Source organism: Nicotiana tabacum, chromosome 8 (assembly GCF_000715075.1).
Source record: "Nicotiana tabacum cultivar K326 chromosome 8, ASM71507v2, whole genome shotgun sequence".
In the NCBI taxonomy this organism is placed as follows: domain Eukaryota; kingdom Viridiplantae; phylum Streptophyta; class Magnoliopsida; order Solanales; family Solanaceae; genus Nicotiana; species Nicotiana tabacum.
Window position 1 is genome coordinate 69,547,122 of NC_134087.1, and position 22,137 is coordinate 69,569,258.

General features: G+C 38.4%; 1 protein-coding gene and 1 pseudogene across 1 annotated transcript; one reads left to right on the plus strand and one right to left on the minus strand.

Annotated features, from left to right (window-relative positions):
• Nucleotides 1-2,088: 2,088 nt before the first annotated feature.
• LOC107806390 (uncharacterized) lies at nt 2,089-5,709 on the plus strand (annotated as a pseudogene).
• Nucleotides 5,710-6,270: 561 nt separating this feature from the next.
• On the minus strand, nt 6,271-18,891 carry LOC142162730 (uncharacterized). The gene is made up of 6 exons (XM_075219343.1): nt 18,308-18,891; nt 9,170-9,332; nt 7,615-7,791; nt 7,426-7,509; nt 7,015-7,096; nt 6,271-6,900 (listed from the first exon to the last, which is right to left on the minus strand). Exons 1-6 carry the CDS (start codon nt 18,718-18,720, stop codon nt 6,458-6,460), a joined length of 1,362 nt encoding a protein of 453 aa, XP_075075444.1. The 5' UTR covers nt 18,721-18,891; the 3' UTR covers nt 6,271-6,457.
• Between the last annotated feature and the right edge of the window lie 3,246 nt (nt 18,892-22,137).

Here is a 22,137-nt window from a genome sequence, read left to right on the forward strand (position 1 = left end):
TATTTGCCTTGGTGATGGATGCTTTGACACATCATATTCAAGGGGAGGTGTCATGGTGTATGTTATTTGTTGATAACATAGTTCTCATTGACGAGACGAGGGCCGGTGTTAATGAGAGATTGGAGGTTTGGAGACAGACTCTCGAGTCTAAGGGTTTCAAATTGAGCAGGTCTAAGACAGAGTACCTGGAGTGCAAGTTTAGCGTTGAGTCGAGGGAAGTAGGTAGGGACGTGAGGCTTGGGTCACAGGTCATCCCCAAGAGAGATAGCTTCAAATACCTTGGGTCGATGATTCAGGGGGTCGAAGAGATTGACGAGGATGTCACTCACCGCATAGGGGCGGGCTAGATGAACTGGAGGCTTGCATCTAGAGTCTTGTGTGACAAGAAAGTGCCACCGATACTCAAAGGTAAGTTTTATAGAGGTGTGGTTAGACTGGCCATGTTGTATGGGGCAGAGTGTTGGCCGGTTAAGAACTCCCATATCCAGAGGATGAAAGTAGCAGAGATGCGGATACTGAGGTGGATGTGCGGGCACACTAGGATAGACAAGATTAGAATGAAGATATTAGGAAGAAGGTGGGTGTCGCCCATGTGGATGACAAGATGCAAGAAGCGAGACTCAGATGGTTCGGGCACGTGTAAAGGAGAAGCCTTGATGCACCGGTGAGGAGGTGTGAGCGGTTGGCCGTGGTGGGTACGAGAAGAGGTAGAGGGATACCTAAGAAGTATTGGGGAGAGGTGATCAGGCAGGACATGTTATGACTGCAGATTTCCGAGGACATGGCCCTTGATAGAAAGGCCTGGAGGTCAAGCATTAGGGTTGTAGGATAGAAGTAGTAGAGCTTTCCTTACTTCATATCGGGGGTGAGGCTGGATTGGATTAGGGTTGACCTTAGATGACTTGCAGTTTATGTTGAACCCATACTATTCTTGCTGTTTATCTTAGCCCCGGGCCTTAGACCCTGATTAGTGTTATTGCATGTCATTCATCTTTTGGTTTTTATGCTTCTGTTACTATTACGGTTTCTACTGGAGTTACTAATGAATTCTCTTTTCTTGTTTGTTATTTCCGTCTTTCTGAGCCGAGGGTCTATCGGAAACAGCCTCTCTGCCCTATCGGAGCATGGGTAAGGTCTGCGTACACATTACCCTCTCTAGACCCCACTATGTGGGATTTTATTGGGTAGTTGTTGTTGTTGTTACATGATCTTCAGGAAAATTGTGACATTGATGTGCATCAAATTAGTTCAAGTGACAATCCAGCAGATTGTTTTTACCAACTTCAACTTTTGAGAATATGGTATACAAGATTGGAATGCGGAGACTCAAATATTTGAAGTAAGGTTTTCTTCAAGGGGAGTAAAATGCACATTGTATTTTTTTCCCCTTACTAAGGTTTTTCCCATAGGGTTTTCCTTGTAAGGTTTTTTGAGGTAGCCAGCAATGCATATTACTAAATATGTGTACTCTTTTTTCTTCACTGGATTTTTTTCCACGGGCCTTTTTCTAGTAAGGTTTGAATGAGGCACATTATCTTTTAATGAACATCGAAGGGGGAGTGTTATGAATATATTATATTATGGATGTTCATTTAGTACTCCGTTGTAAATAAGCTTCCTGAAGAAGCTTATCCATATGGGATTCCGCCGTAAATATGTTTATCTATTTAGTACTCTATTGGAAATAAGCTTCCTGAAGAAACTTATCACTTCGGTACCCGGTTATGGATAAACATTACCCCCGGTAAAAGATTATCCATACCGGGTACAATGTTCTTATCCATTCAGTACTCCGTTATGGATAAACATTGCTCTCAGTAGAAGATTATTCATATCTGGTATAGTAGCAGCTTACACATCAGCTTCCTTTCTTCTATAAATAGAATAGATTTTAGTTCATTATGTACATCAATTTGAATTCGAATAATATATCAGTTTCTGTATACTTATCTTTACTTTACAGTGTTTATTTTATAACATGTCTATTATTGTAAACATCTCTCTTATCCATAGACCTTGATCATTTATTTTTTTAATAATCCTGATTTTAAAAAAAAAAATAAAAAGTGAATAAAGGCATTCTCACCTATTTACTAAAAAAAAAAAAACCCGAACCCCAGCACTTAGGTATCTATCTCTGTTCTGCTCGTTTTGCCTCTCTCAGTCTCTCTTTTCCGCCGCCTACGACCGACTTCCACAGGTGATTTCCTCTACTTGATTTCCATTCATTTTGTGTTAATGGGTTTTTTAATTTCACAGTTAATTCACGAATTTCTTTGATAAAGTTGAGTTCTTTAGTTTATTAAGAAACTGTGAATAAATGTAGAGGATTCATTTAACGGAGCAAAACAAGTTTTGGATTAAGCCATAGCTGATTGATGGATTCTCTATATAATTGGCAACTCGGTTTTTTTTGTTTTTTTTGTTTTGTTTTGTTTTGTTTTATATGTGTTTTCTCTATTTTTCTTTTTGCTCCTTAGGACAAAATATTTTTTATTATTATTTTAGGTCCAATATCTGGTCTTCTAGGTGTCCCTTGATCTTGTTAGAGATTTGAATATTTGTAGAAAATGTAGAGAAATTCTTGGGTTAGAGTCTAAATTATTGAATATTGGATTGAGAACGTTTTAAATGGAGCAGCATGAATAGTAAGGATTCATATAGCTGACACAAAAGAGCTTGGAATTGAGATGTATTGTTGTTGTTGTTTGATAACTGAGAAATCCATGGTTTCTAGTTTCAGAACTCTGGATGATGAATGTTTCCCTTTACCCTAAATACCAGTCGGGATGCAGATTTGCAATGTGCAAGTACCATACATCTCATGTTGTATTACCTTTTCAATTTAATCAAAACCTTGCGGATATTTTGTCCCCTGAAACCCATTTAGGTTTGATGTCGAAATCTATGGAACTGGTGACTATATTTAGGATCAGCCCAAGCCATTGCTGTATAATTTGGGTGATACTGGAATTTCATTTCACATTTGGATGAAATACCAAAGGTGGCACTTCTTTTTTTGGCTTTTGAGGTACTAGAACAAAGACGTTGACCTATGTGTGTTGCTTGAGCTTTCAGAACAAGAAATGCTAATATTTGTTTGTCTTGCTCAGTTGCCTTGAAATCTCGTATTATCCTATGTTGTTGATATGTAAACGAATGCACTTACCGGTGTTTGTATATGTATGTGGCTTCAATTTCGAAATGAACGGTCGAACTAAAAAGGAAAGATATTTGGTTCTATCTATGTACAATTTTCTGATGAAAGTGTTCTTTTTTCTAAAACAAAGTGAAAAGGAAACATAAAGTTAGATCCTTCTTACAGCCTCAATCACGGTTTTCTCCTTTTTATCTTAAGCTGTTACCCAAAGAAAGATAGATGATATTAATTAATGGGGAATCTAAAATGTAGGTGATGTTTGAAGTTTTATCTGGTTTTAATTTAAATCTGTTCAAGAAGTGCACTTATTTGTGCTTCTTCTATCCTTGGACTAAAGCCTAAAGGTTACCTGAAAATAAAAGAACTCTTGATCATGGCTTTAAAATGTATTCCACCTTTATATTTCCTTTTCACTTATTTTTTAAGCAATAGCATTGAGATTACTGGAATGAAATTTCCAGCAGTTTGTCCTTGGCGCCTTGTAGCTGCTATGGTAATTTGGAGCCGCAGTTCATAAAAAGAATCTTTTACCGACCAAATATGACTGTAGCTTTGGCGTTGCAATATATCATATATTATGCTTACTGCTGTCTTGTCTGTCTCTTTCCAGCCATGGCACAAGACACAGGCATGTTTACAGTGCATCGAACAATTGGAAGTGTTTTATGCTGCAAATGTGGTATTTCTATGCAACCAAATGCTGCCAATATGTGTGCCAACTGCTTGAGGTCTGAAGTTGACATAACAGAAGGTCTCCAGAAGCATGTTATCATATGTCATTGCCCTGAATGTGATAGCTATTTGCAGCCTCCGAGGACTTGGCTTAAAGCCCAGTTAGAATCAAAGGAGCTACTGACATTCTGTGTGAAGAGGTTGAAGAATTTGAATAAAGTTCGTTTAGTACATGCAGAGTTCATTTGGACTGAACCTCACTCCAAGAGAATCAAAGTCAAGCTGAAGGTTCAGAAAGAGGTTCTTCACGGAGCTATCCTTGAGCAGGCCTACACTGTTGAATATGTTATCCAAGACCAAATGTGTGAATCTTGTACGAGGGTTCAGGCTAATCCTGACCAGTGGGTGGCTGCAGTGCAGCTGCGCCAGCATGTTTCTCACAGGCGGACGTTCTTCTATTTGGAACAGCTTATTCTTAAGCATGATGCCGCTGCTCGCGCTATAAGGATTAAGCAAATGGATCAAGGAATTGATATTTTCTTCTCTAATCGTAGTCATGCTGTGAAATTTGTGGAGTTTATAGGGAAAGTGGTTCCAATTCGGAGCCGTAATGACAAACAACTGGTGTCTCATGATACCAAGAGCAGCATTTACAACTACAAGTATACTTTTTCAGTTGAAATTTGCCCAGTTTGCCGTGAGGACTTGATTTGTCTTCCGCCAAAAGTTAAAGATGGTTTGGGGAATCTAGGGCCACTTGTGATCTGCACCAAGGTGAGTAATAACATTGCTTTACTCGACCCATTTACTCTCAGGAACTGTTTTCTGGACGTGGAACAGTATTGGAGGGCGTCTTTTAAGTCCCTACTTTCGAGTAGGCAGCTTGTGGAATATATAGTTCTAGATGTTGAGAGTGTTTCTTCTGAGGTCAATATTGGTGGATCTAAGTACGCTTTGGCAGATGCCCAAGTAGCTCGTGTATCTGATTTTGGCAAGAACGATACAATTTTCAATGTACGAACACATCTGGGGCATCTTCTAAATCCTGGGGATTATGCACTTGGGTATGACTTATATGCTGCTAATAGTAATGATAATGAGCTGGACAAGTATAAAGGTTTTGTTCTCCCAGATGTGATACTGGTTAAGAAAAGCTATGAAGAGAAATGGCAGAAGAAGCGTGGGAAGCCTCGTTCATGGAAACTGAAATCTCTAAATATGGAGATTGATGACAATGTAAAGGGTAGAGACCATGAAGAGAAGATGAGCTCTGAGTATGAACAATTCTTAAGAGATTTAGAGGAGAATCCTGATTTGAGGTTCAACATATCACTTTATCGCAACAAGGAGTATCAGCCATCAGAAATGGCATCTGTGACTGATGGGGATGATGCCCCTACTGTTGCATTGGAGGAATTGTTGGCTGATCTTGATTTAAGTGAAGAGGAAGCTGACAATGATAGCATGAGGGAGTGAGTGGAATACTTGAACCTGCGTGTGGTTTATTGGATGCTAAAATCTCTGATGAATTTCGTAAAGCTCAAGGAATCAGGTTTGTTTGGAGCAATTAGGTCCGGAGTCCGTTAGATGTGATTTTGCTCCCTCATGTTTCTTCCTGTTATTCACCTTGAATGCAAACTACATAAATACGGTGATGGCAATATCTCTACTTCAGAACACAACCATCTTTTCCCGAGTAGAAGTGAAGAGACTGTTTCTCAGAGGAAGGAATGCATTTTGAAAGGTTCAGTTAGATTGGCAGACGGAAAACCAAGTTGGAACAAACGATACTTTAAAATTTTCGCTTCTTTTATGGTGTGGATCTATGGCATGTTTAATTATTTGTTCAATGGTTTATTTAAGTGTTTTCCTATCAACTTTTTCTGTGTTGATGTTAAAAGCTTAAACTCCCCCCCCCCCCCTCTCCCACACACACAGAGAGGGCGCACCTCCTGGGGTGTCGCACAATGATCGACTGATTGGTCATGTTTGTCACAGTGGTTGTAAGTTTATATACGGAACTGAGAATGGATGGTTGTGGCCATTTCCATTTGTCGGATATGACGGTTGTTTCTTGCTTCTGTTGTGTTAGAGATTGAATCAGTAATTTATTGTATCCACTGAGCTGACGACTGAGAAGAGGTAACATGAAGAGGGAGAGTGACTTCGCCATGGATATTGTGCTTCTTCAAGGAGATAGATCAGAGAAAGAGGAGTGGATAATAATTACGTAGAATTTACTATTGGATAAAAGAAAAGAGCACGGAATTTATTTTCAGACTTTATGTAAGATCTGATTCAATCAGTCATATTCATACTTTCATTAGGTATAAACAAACATTGCCTCAGTATATTTATTTCAACATAAAAACGTCTCAAATTGAACCAAACACCATCGCTAGCCAATTGATTTAGGTTTAGATCACATAAAGAACAAGTGAGGACAATTGGGATTCTTTAGGTTGCTGGATAAACTGTTGACATAAAAATGAAATATTTATGCCAAAAGTAGAAAACAACTTCCTCCACAATGCCTGGTTGTGTGGCCACGAAAGGCTTTAGTGCAAAAGAATAATACAATAATAATGTCGTATTGCTACAAATAGGGGAGGCTACCACTCCTCACTATGCATTTCTGCCTCGCCGAGCAATCCTTTGCCCTGCTCCAAGTAACAACGCTTTTCCTATCATTCCGGTACGAAGGCCGCAGACGACAGCAACTGTTGCTCCAATAGCTACCCATTTCCAATCTATCCCACTATCTCCTCTCTGGCCTTGGATTTCCGCTGCTCTGTCTTCTTCAGCAGAAACTCGCTCCAAAGCATCAACGCCTTCATCCAGCAAGATTTTTGTAGTGATTCCCGCCATCATTGCACACCTAGAAACCACTGCCACTGATTTCCGTGCATTCTGGTATGCTCTGAAGCCGTTGTGCAATTTCTTGACTGTTCCCCACATTCCATGTCGAACTCCTAATTTAGCAACATCTTTAGGGATGCCCATATCTTCATAGTGAGTAAGCATGACCTCGCATGCAGATAACTGTCCATCTCCCCTCTTCGATTCCACTGCATCCATTTTAGGAGTGTACACTTGAGTAAAATTCAACTTAAGCAACAGGCAACAGGAAATTTTACAAAGTTAATCCTTTTTGAACACCCGTTGGTAATGGCGCTACCTACCCGGCTTAACAATCCAACTTGAGAAGTACAGGTCCACACGCCTAGGCTTGTCACGTCTTTGCAGAGCTGGGTATGGTACACTCTGGAAGATCATGTTAAAAATGTGAACATGATGTGTAACTACATGGTTTCTGAAAAATAGAGTTGTTAACAAACCAACTAAACAAGCCATCATGAGAAAGTGTAATATTGGAGAACTTTGTCCAAGTACAAATAAGTAAATTTATGAACTTCATGGAAACTATTAAAGGGATTTAGACAAAGAAGCCTCAAAACTCCAAGAAGGCCTGAAAAATGCTAGGTGGCAGCAGTATTAAAGAGAATCGCTGTATACACAGATCAGTCATTAATTAAACTTGTATTAGAAGCATTCACAATAATAAAATTTACTCGTGGTCCTCTAACGCTCACCTTTGTCACACAGTAGTATGTTTTCCCAGATTCCCATATTCTTCTACCGATGATATATTCACGATCACTGCAGAAGAACGGGAACTGTAGCAGCAAAAACAATTTTCATGAGTGCAGAAGCTAATGGAAGAAATGAATCATAAGGAGTTTCTCACAGCAACACTGACACAGCTTTGATGATCAACAAACCTTTTTAATCCAGTGGATAATCATAGATCCTGTATGTGGGGATTCCTGCAATATCTTGAAATAGGCAAGCATAGGATCCCATTTTGGCCTGAACTCATCATCCCAGAAAAAATCTCTGACTAACTCAGGAGTTGCATCCTCGAAAACAGTTTTGGTTCGGTAGATTGTTGGTCCCATCTGACAAAGAGAATGGTTCTGTTAGAATCACAAAGAGAGAACAGAGAAGCTTAAAAGAAAATCCAAAATTAACTGTATGGATAGAAAAAGCCTTGGTCATAGACAAAGTCACCTAGCAAATGCAACATAACAAGCAGTTAATAGTTTATAATTACTCCAGCGATACAACATCGAATATTGGTATTTAGCTGAAGGGCATAGAAACGGTCCGGTTAATGGAGGATTAAAAGAGCTAACAAAACCCTTTTTGTACTTTTTATAATTTCCCAGTAATATAGCTGTAATATCTTAAATTGATATGAGGATTTGAAAGTAGCAAAAGGAATTAATTTATCGTAAAAGCCATAAAGGTTATGTAATGATACACCTTTTTTGTACTTTTTATAATTTCCCAGTAATATAGCTGTAATATCTTAAATTGAAATGAGGATATGAAAGTAGCAAAAGGAATTAATTTATCATAAAAGCCATAAAGGTTATGCAGTGGTACACCTACAAAAACATAAATAAAGAAAGGAGCAATAAGCAGGTACATATCTCCCTCAAGCTAGGTCTCTGATGTTATTTTGCCATGCTAAATAATAATATGGATATAGTAGCACACAAACAGGTGCTCCTCATTTCCTAGGAGGAAGAAAGCACATATTATAAATCAAAGCTCAAAGAATTTAACCTAAAAGATCTTCCCCCTGTTTTTATTTTCAGTACAGAAGATGTATCCAAATGCAAGCAAAGATGATAATATATTCTGAGGTAATCTAATGTCAGCAAGGGGACTCATCGCGTAAGAGCATGCACTCTATTACAAAAGGTCGTCCAATTGTATGAAATACGGGAAATTATGTTACTAATTCATGCATCTAAAAGTTGCAGAAATGATATAAAGTCATTTACAAAATTATTAGCAGCCGACATCTTCAGTTTGCCCCAGAAACAAGAACCCCTGCCTATGCGATCTGACCCTTAATAGAAAAAATAACCTGATCCTTGAATTGGAAAATGTACAGAATAATTTTTAGCCTTTGGATCATTTGAAACATCAAACATCAAATGGGAATTGAGCCGACAAAAGAACATAGCTTAGACATGAGTCATACTAAAGTACCAAACATATAAATAGCTCAAGGCAGATTATTTTGTGCTATCGAAATGTTTAAGCTGTAACTATCTAGAAGCTGGACTAAATGCTCTCATGTACCAGTCGCATTACCGGTCAAAAAGGAGATAATAGTTTCAGAGGAATCATAATGCTTCTCCTGTAGTTATGTACCAGTACCACGTACTACATGGGAAGATGGATCAAAAAATTCTCAAGAATATGGTTCTAGAAACCAGAAATGTTGAAGAAAACCATATTACAATTTCGGTAAACTTTGACCTCAGGCTCATGCCGCCAAGCTTGATATGTGAAGTTTGAAGTAGAGCGGTCCATCATGGTTTGCCATGCCATCTCTCCATCTTTACCATCCAGAAGATGCAGAAAGTGCTCCAGATCTTTCTCAGTCACAATGTCCTCATTTTCCGAGGTTCCAGTAATATGCCTGCAGGAATGAAGTAGATGGTGTTATGTGTCTAACCAAATAAAGGGACCAAAATCATCTAAAAGGGCGATGATAAATTTTTGCCAGAAAGAAAGTACTCTGTAGAATTGAAATTTTCACTCAACACTCAGCAGGAACGCATATTACTAGGAGTTCGTTAATTAGTTTTTAACTTTTTATAGCATTCTCATTAATTTGTGCCGGTACTGCCTAGTAATCCTCCTCTAGCCTTACATGACTTTTACACATCTACTCTCCTATCTTGTTGAATACTTTAGAATAAGTTATTTCAATGCAGAAAGAGAAACTTTTTATTCTTTGCGTATACTTGAGAACCATGATTCGCACATAAAGACGGTATCTAATTGAAAAAGAGAGAGATGGTAATTAATGCACCACAAATGTTATATTGAACTAATGGTAAAGGGAACAGTTCCGTGTCTGGCAAACATTGAACAATGACAGTTGCTGATCACAATTTATTCCCAGATGAATTTAAATCCAAATTACTTATTGCATCATACAATGAAGAAAAGCTACATATGCTACAAATTACTTATTTGTACTGCAAGTTAGCTGGACCAGCCCCAGTTGGTCCTCAAGTTTGAAACTTTTGGAGGAAGTACGGGTACGCCCCTCTACCCAGCACCCACTTAAATACCAAGCTTCATTCAGTAAGGGGTTTCGAACTTGTGACATGAGCCCTACCAACAAATAAAGCGTTGTGTCTTTCCACTGGACCAAAGCCCTAACAACCACATGTAATTTCTAATCTTTATCCATAACTATGTTAGAAAACATTTGCGTACAATCACGGATCTCCAACACTGAACTTCTTCATGAGATGTATTTACAAGCTTAGTGAGGTATCTGTGGAGAAGTAGGTGTGTGTAAATTATCAGAAGGACGATAGCACAGATCAAAACAAAAATGTCATCCAATGAAGGTACTGGTTCTTTGGACCTAATATCTGGTGAAGAAGAGAAACGTCAGACTGCGGATATTCAGGAAGAGAGATATTGACAAGAAACAGCTCATTTTTGAAGGAATCATAATTGTCAGTTCTTGGCATCATACAGGAGTAACAGGAGAAGTTTGCATTTGGAGCAGGCAAAAGTGTTGCTAAGATCCAGAAACTCAGAGATATAAGTGTAATATAGTGCTTGCATAGCACAACCACTTCACCAGAAGTTTGAACTACTTCTGATGTATATCCTATCTTCAATTTTCAACTAGTCCTTTTTTTTTTTGATGAAGTAATAAGATTCATTAATGGCATCAAGAAGATGGAAGATGATAAGTACAAAAGATGAGTGTTAGCTCCAGAATAGGCTAACTATAGTTCCAGGGAGCTAACAAAATCCAAAAAAAAGCTCAGGGGAATTTACAGGTGAGAGTTTGCACCAACTAAAGAGTAATAAAAAACATTTAGCCTTGAGTGCATGATTTGAAGTTGATAAACCATCAAAACATCTACGATTCCTTTCTGCCCATACTACCCAAAAAATGCATGCTGGTATCATGTTCCAGATCTTCTTGATGGATTTGCCAACTTTCCATGAGCTCCAAACTTCAACCGCCTCTTTGGTACTTTGTGGCATGACCCAACTTAGCCCAAAAATAGAGTAGAACATACACCAAATGTCATAGACAACTGAACAGTGCAAAAGAAGGTGGTTGGTGGTTTCTGCAGCTTGCCTACACATATAGCATCTGTTTGGAATCTGAAGGCTTCTTTTGATGAGATTGTCCTGAGTTAAACATGCTTCCCGAATTGCTATCCAAGTGAAGCATATGACTTTCGTTGGAAGTTTAGTTCTCCAGATCAATTTCCATGGCTAATTGTTGATCAAATCATTTTGAGCATGGAGGTGAGTATAACATGCCTTCACTGAATAAATTCCTTCCTTTGAGTTCCCCCATTTTAATCCATCCACTGACCGTGTATCCAACATGCACTCCTCCAATCTTGCAAGTAGAGTCAGTACTTCAAGTTCCCAGTCGTTGACATTCCTTCTGAATAAAGGGTTCCAGCTGCTATTTTCTCTGTATTTTGAGATGGTGGAGCCTTTGTCCCTGCTTAGTCTGAAAAGATTGGGATATTCATTCATTAACACAGAGTTACCAAGCCATTTATCCTTCCAAAATTTGATATTGTTGCCATTACCCACTCTGAAAGAGGTATTTTCAGAGAATTCATTCCAGAGGCTGCTAATGTTTTTCCAAGGACCAACACCATGAGAGGCTCTAGATACTTTAGTGCACCAGAGATTTAGAGTACCATGCTTGGCCCTAACTATCTTTTTCCACAGATCTTGATTGTCTTGGCTATACCTCCATAACCATTTCATTAACAAGCTTTTGTTGTGAGCAGCAAGGTCTCTAATTCCTAAACCTCCTTGAGATTTAGGTTTTGTCACTTTGACCCATTTGACAAGGTGAAACTTCAGTGTAGTGCTGTTACCCTCCCAAAGGAAAGCTCTTCTCAACTTATCAAGCTATTTTAGCACTTTACAGGGAATAGGAAAGAGAGACATGTAGTAAGTGGGGATGCTATCTAGGACACTATTTATAAGGGTCAGCCTACCCCCCATGGAAAGATACTGCCTCTGCCAGGAAGTGAGCCTTTTTTCAAACTTCTCAATGACCCCATTCCAAGCTTCAGTTGATTTGAACTTTGCACCTAAGGGGCAACCCCAGGTAAGTAGCAGGTAGTGAGCCAATGTTGCAACCTAGTATATCTGCCAACTCCCTTAGGTTAGGAACTGCATTAACTGGGTAAACTACACTTTTTAGCATGTTGATAGGGAGACCACACAATGCCTCAAAAATTAAGAGGGTGAGATTTAAGTATTGAACTTGGGATGACTCTGCGCCACAAAAAATTAACGTATCATCTGCGTAAAGCAGATGTGAGATAGAAACTGAATTTTCAGGAATCCTGCCTACATCAAAACCCTTCAGCCATTGTAATTGATTTGCCTTGTCAATCATTTTGCTAAATCCTTCCATGGCAAGGATGAAGAGGAACGGCGAGAGAGGGTCGCCCTGCCTGATGCCCTTCTGAGGAGAGAAAAACCCCACTGGGGACCTGTTAACTAGAACTGAGAATTTGACTGTTGAGATACTATATTTGATCCACCTTATCCACCTATCCCCGAATCCCATCTTTCTTAGCATAGATATAAGGTATGACCAACTCAATTGGTCAAAAACTTTTTCAATGTCCAACTTGCATAGAATGCAAGCTTCCCCACTCTTAAGTTTCCAGTTTAGGACTTCATTGGCAATGAGGGATGCATCAGTGATTTGTCTGTTTTGAATGAAAGCATTTTGGTGGTTTGAGACCAACTTGCCAATCACTTTCTGGAGTCTTCCAGCTAGAAGCTTTGCCACAATCTTATATACACTACCAATGAGGCTAATTGGTCTATAATCTCTGAGCTCAATGGCTCCTTTTTTCTTGGGTACCAACGCTATAAAAGAAGCATTGCAAGATCTGACAAGGCGGCAATTTTGATGAAAATGGGATAGGGCACCCATAACATCATCCCTGATAACATCCCAGGCTTTCTGAAAAAAGGCCATTGTATAGCCATCCGGTCCGAGGGCTTTGTCAGGAGCACATGACTGGATGGTGGACAACACCTCCTCCTCTTCAAAGGAACCTTCTAACCAAATCCTTTCCTCTTCAGTGACGCAGGACAGCCCATCAAAAGCAGCAGTTGGTCTCCAACTTTCCTGTTCAATGTAAAGATTCTGATAGAAGACTAAGATTTCTCCTTTGATCAGTTCTTTGTCTTCTATTATCTCATCCCCAACTTTTAGCTTATCAATACAGTTGTTCCTTCTATGAGAGTTAGCAATTCTCTGGAAATATTTTGTGTTTCTGTCCCCCTCTTTGAGCCAAAGACATCTAGATTTTTGTCTCCATGATATCTCCTCTTCTTTGGCAATATTCTGTATCTCCAATTTTAAGTTGAACATCTGTAACCTTTCTTCTTGTGATAGGGGCCTATTCTCAGTGGCCTGTTCCAGAATGAGCAACTCCTCTAAAGCTCTTGTTTTCCTCTCCTCCACTATACCAAACTCTTCCTTATTCCAGATTGTGATGTCCTTCTTTAGGCATTTCAGTTTCTGCATCAGGATGAAGTCTTGGCTTCCATTGAACAAGTACCCCTGCCACCACTCCTTGACTTTGTCTAAAAAACCTTCTGATTTCAACCACATGTTCTCAAACTTGAAATAGGAAGAGGTAGCTTCCCAATCTCCACTTTCCAGAAGAATTGGCCTGTGATCAGAAATGACCCTCGGGAGTGCAAGTTGCTTTATTGCATTAAAACATTCAATCCACTCTGGGGAGATCAGGAATCTATCAATTCGTGAGGCCTGAATATTATCCTCTCCTCTGAACCAGGTGAATGAGGACCCTGCAATGGAAGGTCTATTACGTCTAAATCTTGGATGGTCTCTGAAAAGACCTTCATCGCTCTGGATCTTCTTGAGCAATTGAGTCTTTCAATTTCATATATGCATGTGTTAAAATCACCTCCTATAACCCACTGTTCACTCCATAACCCCTTGATTGCTGCTAGTTCGTGCCACATTTCCCTTCTCTCTGGATTAGTATGGGGACCATATACCCCCCGTGAAACACCATCTGAATTCTTCCTGCAAACCCTCCAACATACATGAGAGAGAGAGTAAGACCCACCCTGAGAATCAACACACTTCCATCGTCTTTTATCCCATAATACTATGACGCCCCCTCTAGTACCAGATGCTTTTAGCTCTACCCAGGCTGCCCAGCGGTTGCCCCAAATATGGTGAATAAGTACTGCATTCCATTCTTGTAATTTGGTCTCTTGCAGGCATAGAATGTCAACTTTCCATTTACGAACTAGTGATTTAATAATGTCCCTTTTATTGAAATCGTTCAGCCCGTTCACATTCCAAGATAGGATTTTTAACTTCATTCAGAAAAGGATTTGTGAAACCTACCCCTATCTCGGAAATTCTTCCCATCATAATTGATACCGCAAATCAATTTATCCAATTCAGCCCTCTGCTTGTCTTTACTTTTCTTTTTCTTCTTGCATGTTGCCTTCTGCTGTTGAAGCTGAATTTGCCTCCTTTCTTCCATTCTAAGAATCATGTCCAGCAGCTCATGCTCAAACCCAGCCACACTAATCCCAAAAGCTTTGCAAGCCTTCACCATTACTAGCTTGGACCATTTCGATGTCTCTATCACACTTGGCCTTTGAACCATTTGAGAACTAGCTCCTTCTTCGTACCATGGAAGGGAGAGATGAGAGTGGGATGAAATATCAGTGTCAGAACTGCTTACCAGACTCAGGTCCGGCATCGGAGTAGAGAATGGAAGATAGGCTCTGAGACTCAGTAAAGGCTCTGCTTCATCATCTGCTTCAGAACCACTGAAATACGTGGATTCAATTGAAAGAGTTGGGTCTGACTCTTGAACCTTGTTGGGGAGAATATTTAGCGCCTCACTTTTCTCAGGCTGAATATTATTAACTTGCAAACTTGAGGCATAATTCTTTTGTGGAGCTAAAATAGGCCCAACAGCTCCATTCTGACTTTCTTACTCCCTTGCCCTTATTTCTCCAGTTTTGGGCCTTCTTTCTTGGGCCTTTTGACTGATAATAATTTCTTTCCAATACATGGACCGGGTCCGATTTTTCCTTTACTTCCATGTGGGGCTGCTTAGTCACAGATCTTCCACTTGTGCCAATTTTTGAATTAAAGTTACCCATGTGGTTGGGCACATGTTTGCTGGAGGATGGGATCTCTGACAGATTTGCTTCAATCGAGGGATTTGACTTCACAATTGCTGCGTTGATCTTCATGCCGGGAGAAATTAGATTTCCGACCGGCTTGGGTTTCACATGTACATCATCAATTATTGAGATTTCATAGCACCAGTCACCAATTTCAAGCTCTATGGTCGCCGGCGAAGTCCTATCAGAATCCTTGATGCAGATCCTAGCCCATTGAATGTGGGATCTGTTCCTAGTATCATCGTCAATGTCGATATATCCCCCACATAAATCCCCAATAATTCGAAAGGTGTTTATAGCCCATGCATGTATCGGAATACCAAAAGCCTTGACCCAACATTGTTCTGAACCCTTGTTCGCCGACTCCGAACCGCCTGTTGGAGACCACCATTCTAGTGACAGCTTTCTCCCGTTTCAGAACCACTCGCCTGCTAAGATTCTGGAAGCTTCATGCCTCGATGGAAAGTCAAAGAGAAACAAGTTGTGTTTCAAAGCTGATATTTTAAGACCAGCACTGATCTGCCATCTGTTGGTGAACCATTTTTGTATAGTTTCGATGTTGGGACTGAAATTGAAGGGGTCATTGAATCTTCCTATCAAGCATTTTGAAAGATAACAATCCTTGTTCATCTCAATGCCAATCTCAGCTTTGTTTGGTCCCACTTTAGTTGCTTTTGGTGCCCTGTCCTGCCATTGTGGAATCTTTGCAACATCCATAAAGGATTTGGTGTCTTGGACATAGAGATTGAATTTTGAGCTGGTACCATTGCCTAAGAATCGGAAGATTTTGTCTGCTATATCTCCCCATCCCCAGTTGAAGCCTCCTTCTGGAATAATGACCGCAGATTTCCTGTCACCCAACCATGCTTCAATCCTTACATAACGGCCGTAGCTATTAAAGTTCTGGAATACTCTATAGGTGTAAGCTTGTACTTTCCTCCCCCATCTCTTGCATCGATTTCTCTTTGCCTGTGAGGCCTGTTTTAGAGCGTCACATACCCATCGCAAGTTTTCTTCATTTATTTTGATGTAGCTTGAGAAACTCCTGCTGCGTTCTATTAAAGAGAACCATTTATTACCCGCATCACTGATCTCTAATAACTCAAAGGACTTAACGCCGGAAATAAAAAAGGTTCTATTCACCATCATTAAAGAGGTAATAAAACATCATCGGAGTAAATGCTCGCCGAGAAAAGGACAAAAGAAAAAGAGTTTAGAAAGCAGGCCCATTTCCCAAGTCAGAGCTTTTTCTTCCTCCAAATTAATATCCTGTCCTACCTTTTTTCAACTAGTCCTTTTGAGTTAGCAAATGCTTTTTCCTGTCTGCCCAAAAGCAAAATGTAATGGAAATCTCAAACTTGTACCTCATGGTCAACACTACACAATTAACATTAATTAGTCAGAGTTTGTACAAACTTTCAAACATTTGACATATGAAAATGCTTCAAAAAGACGAAATGTTGTTCCAAATGGCATAAATGGATATCAAGCATCATAGGACATAGAAAAATTGTTTGAGCAACATCTACAAAAGCTAGTACTAGTGTTTACTGTCACATATGAGGTATGCCAAGATTAATGCACTATGTACAAGATGATGATAAGGTGCTGAAAGCGCTGTAATCAGCTATGATTAGCTAAGACGAATCCCGTAGCAGTTGCAATCGAGAGATTTGGTGGAGAGCGAGCTTCTAATACTGTTTATCAGAACTTCAAGGTGGATAATTCTAGCGTCGACGGGTCTGAACATATTAAGGGATGTTGTCTGTATTGTAGAGCTTTCAAAATTCCTTTTGATCCTAGGAGTGCTCTTGATGGAGTTTTCGGCATCCAGCTATCCGAGGCTATTCCTTATGTTGTGAGTATCATGTGAATATTGTTCTTGGCAGAGAAGGAAATGACTCTACTGCGACCACGATGGATTTCACTACAGACTCCTTTCCACTAGTTCAAGCTAACACAGTTGCTCTTTCCTTTTCATCAGGCACTTATGTTGAAGAGGAACTTATGTTGATAAAGAATGGACAGCAAGGGGCGTTGCAGATATTATCACCATTTTGATAAGCTATCTGAGGATGTTTGCTTATGGATACACTACATTGGGTGATAATCCATGCTTATCCTCTTCTTATAACTCATTACTGTTAAATGCTTGGACTGATCGGGAAGTTTACAACAACTTGGTGGAAGAGTTTCAAGTGCCGCAAAAAGTCAGTTTCTATTTTATCGAGTCCATCCTTTTGTGGAGGTTCGCTACTGGAATGTTTGCCTTGATTCTCTCATTTAGCTTACGGCTAACTGCTTCTATAAGATGGCAAGCAAAGACATGTAAATATACATGGCAGGTTATGATGGCACTCCCATGAATACATCTGGTACTATCTATTAAGAGCCACAATTACCAAAGTTTTGATTGGTTCATAACTGGTGTATCATATCATATATTTCCTCAAGTCATGAAGCATGCCTTGGCTTTGAGATAATTGGTTGGGAGCTCGCGAGCATCACTATTCTTGACTCGAACCTTGAGGACAAGGTTATTATTGAGGACGGGAGTATTGTTATGAACCAACACCAGCCCAATCTCACACAAATAGCTATTGGGCTAACAAGAACTATTGGGCCGAGTACAAGCAATACGGCCAGGTTAAGAGGTTTCCAGGTTGAGTAATAGGCGTAAGAATGCTTCTATTATAAGAGGCAATGGTCTGTGATTTGGGGTTACGCGAATATTGTTGAGAAAAATGCCAAAGTCCTCTCATCCCCAATTCTGAGTATAGCTTCTCATCCTCCTTCGTATCTCTATCCTTAGTTATTTCTTCCTATTGTAATCCAATCGTTTGAGTTTTGGATTTTCTATTCAAACCTGTAATTAAATTCCAGTCTTATGTTATTAATATAGAGAAGAGCTGAGAGCTGTTTCCTGTTACATTGAAGAGTTGATTATTCCTACTTTGTTACATGCATGCCAACTAATGTCCTACGATTCCCCTAAAAATTCTATAGCTGGTTGAATCCACTTACACTTACAAGCAACAACATGCATAATTCAGAGATCATTGAAACAGTATAATTGTACACACTAGCCGGAGAAAAATTAAGGATCGAAACCCTAGAAAAAAACATGCATATGTATCTGATATTTTGAAAATTGATACTATCAAATTAATAACATACCTGGTGATGGAATCATTGTTCCCTTCACCGGGACCTGGATCCGAAACCGCTGAAGACGATCCAAATTCATCCACCGACACCTGACCCGAATCCGCGGAAGGCTTAGGTGTCCTGCCCTGGAAATTAAACCAAAGTTTCCTACCAACAGAGAATGCTGAAAGAGCAGTAAAGGCCAACCAAAGGCGGCGAGCACCAAAACCGGGAGGAATGGTCCAAACAAAGCGATTGAGTTTAGACCGGAGTCCTAAAAACACGAGACCGGTCCAACGAGGTCGCCAGGACCAGCCGATCATTAACCCGATCATGATCGCGACCCAAATCGGGACAATACAGACCAAAATGTCGACGAATGTTTCCATGATAGCTGGCTTGTTTATCAATTCCACCAACCCAACCCACCTCTCCACCTCCATATTTTGTTCAATGACAAGACTTTTGGGGCCTTAATTCTTAGAGCTAATTGAAGAGGTAGTTTGGAGATTGCATTGGAGCGAAGCTACATAGATTTTGCAGATTGATGAGTTCAATTTTGCACAGGAAGAAGAAGAAAAAAGAAAGGAAGGGAACAGAAATAGAAAGTACTGGTTTTATTTTGTACGGAATAGACGCGTGGTAATATCTGAACTCTCTGATCATTTCCTCATCTGGATATTGGCGCGTGCGATTGCCCCGCCTGATGGAGTTGAAAAGAAGTTTTCTTTTTTCGTTTTCTTTTTCTGCTTAAAGAAAAGAAGTTTCTTAACAGTCTGCTCATAAAATTATATTAGGACTTTTCTTCTTTTGGATATTCCAGAAAGGAAAAAAAAAAAGAAGAAGAAAGAGTAACTCAAACTTATTGCTTCTAATGTGAGGATAATAGATAAATATTTACACACCTATTATAATTGAAAATGATCAAAACCAAAATTGCAATCCACTTTAATTTATTACCTGATAATATTTTAATTTTCATTGAACATGAAAAGACACATGAAATTCATAGAAGTTTATTGTCTAAGATTCAAACTCAAAACTCCTCCGGCCTAAATAAAATTATTGGTCCTGCGTGCGAACTCGTACATTGATTTTCTAATTTTTGTGATTGAAAATGTAAAGTACTTAAATCGGAAAATGATTAAAAAACCATGCATCGTTCTATTTTTGTCCATTAATCTTCAATGGGGTCAGAGGCGGACCCAGAATTTTAATATGACGGGCACCTCTGCCATTATAATGACTTACCCAAAACTTTATTAGCCAATAAAAGAATACATATTAACTCTAGGATAGACCAAATAAGCAGCATAATTCACTATATAATATAAATTTGCTAAGCAAAAGGCAAAAATAAAGTAAGAGCTTACGCTTTGATTTCATCAAGACTTCCATGTGCACACATGGACTAAACTGGAATAAATTTTCAATATGAATTAAACTTCGTCGAAAATACATCCATCTCAATTCACAAGAACAAAAACTTCCTACAAAATAACGGGTTCGATAAATTTAAGAGTCCATCAAGAATACAAGCAAACACAACATCAATAGAAGAGGCACAGTCCTTTTATCAAGAATAAAGCAAATACTACAATAATTAAGCAATTCTTGGGTAAGTGAAACATAAAATAGAGAACATAATAGGAACAAGCCAACACCTTAAGGAACATACTAAATAGAGTTATATTCGAAAATCACACAACATTAATAATGGACAGTGATATTCAATAATAGTATTACCTAGACTCTATATTCCAAAAGTTAATCACATTACGGACAGTGCAACTTTTTTAACAGTTATCTAATTTTCAAACATGTTATAAATTAGAGTCCATGAAAAAAAAATATAGCCTATAAATCAAGGGACCACTCAGTTTCAGAGAAATGTGAGCTCAACAAAATCATTTGAATAATAGATTTAAAGTTTATTAAAAATGCCTTTGCTGGCAATTGTTGAACAAAAAATTTGAAGCTAAATAAAATTTTATAATCTCCATCTCTAATTATCCATGCTCTTATAAATAAAAAAATAAGTTTCAAAGTAAGAGCAACACTAACCAAAAATTTGATGTTTGCTACTTTTTCAAAGTAATGAGAGGAATTGAGGGAGAAGGGCTCTATTTTGGAGTGAGGAGCGACGGTTTTGGGTTTTGGCCTTTTGGAATTTTTGATTTTGGAGAAGAATAAAATAATAAAATCGACTATTATGTACAACTATTACAATATAATTAAATTCTGATTAGAAAAAATAAAAAAACATAAATCAATCAACTATTATATAGTGTTGTACAGTAGTACTAGAACATATTCCCCATTATAAAAAGTAAAACAAAAAGGAAAACAACTAAAAAGGCGAATTTATAGGAGCTGGTTTCGTACCCGAGACGTCAACTAAGTGACGGAACTCATGCAACACAAAAGATCATTGCTCCAGCCCGCTTTTAGTTATTGAGGGGACCAAGAAAATTATTTAAGGGGTCACTAAAGTATGTACAGTTATATATATAGTATATTTACAGAATTTTTGCCGAGGCTAACGGATTCCCGTGACCCCAAGCCCCTTGTAGGTCCGCCTTTGAATGGGGTGTTTGATATGTGTCATGTGGACAAAAAACAATCAATGGTTTGAATTCTTCTATTATTCAAAATAAGTTTTTAGGCAACACTATTACTTTTAATTTCAAACTATTGAAGTTATTTTTTCTGATTAAAAGATATTGAGTGTCCGTCATTGTAGTATAAAGTTGTTTATAAATTTAATAAACTTGTATTCTGTTCCATTTTTCCATAGTTCTTTTTTTTTTTGGCGATTTCCAATAATTTATTTTTCTGTTAGCAATGTCAAAATCAACTAAAAGTTTTCTTTCCGCTGAAAAGTTAATCAAATAATGAATTTCATTACTTACATAATAAATTCAAATAGCACTATAGTTTATAGAATAAAACTATATCAATTAGTACGTCAAAAATCACATGTTATGTTAAAAAACATTCATTTTATATACAACTAATCTACAATTAAGAAATACTTGGTAATGCATTATAAAGGAAATAAAAATAAAATTAGCACTAATGTCATTTAAAGCTAATTTAAGTTTGCCTTTTGTCGTTTATATGAAGCAGTGATGATATTATATTATTCCTTCAATTTGTTAGAGTATATAACTATATATATTGCATTATTAGAGAAAATTAAGGGGCCATGAACGATAGAACAAATCCAAACCATTCATTATATTTTGTCCACGTCGCACATATCAAGCACCCCATTGAAGATTACTGGACAAAATAGTACTGGAGGGGATCCAATCCCAAATTACTAATCTATGTGTCTAATCGAGAATTAGAAAAGAGAAGGATTCATGGCCCTATATTGTCATTTAAAACTATGAGTTATGTTCAGAAATACTTGCCCTAACTGCTAGTTCCACCTTCTATCTCTATTTTGCTCCAGTAATTCTGGAATCACATGAATTTACTTTAGTGTCTAACTAGTACGTAGTAAATTTATTAAATTTTTCTATAGGTTCACAAAGAGCTTTGATATCTTGTAGTACTATCTTTTATTTAAGACTAGGTTATAAAACCTGAACTAATATTATGTCTAAATTAAATCTCCTTAGCCCTTTATTCTTTTCTCTATCTCACCCTTGCCTTTCTTTTCCATAGTAGAAACTAAAAGAAGTCGAACGTGTAGATGTAGGAGAAGAAAACAACACCATCTTTATTTTAGTTAAAACCAGAAGGAGAGAGAACTACAAATTTTCACTTGTGCAAACAAAACCAAAAGCATAGGAAATTTCTGAAGTCAGTAACAGAAGTTTGCAACATAATTTCAAACCGAAAATCCAACA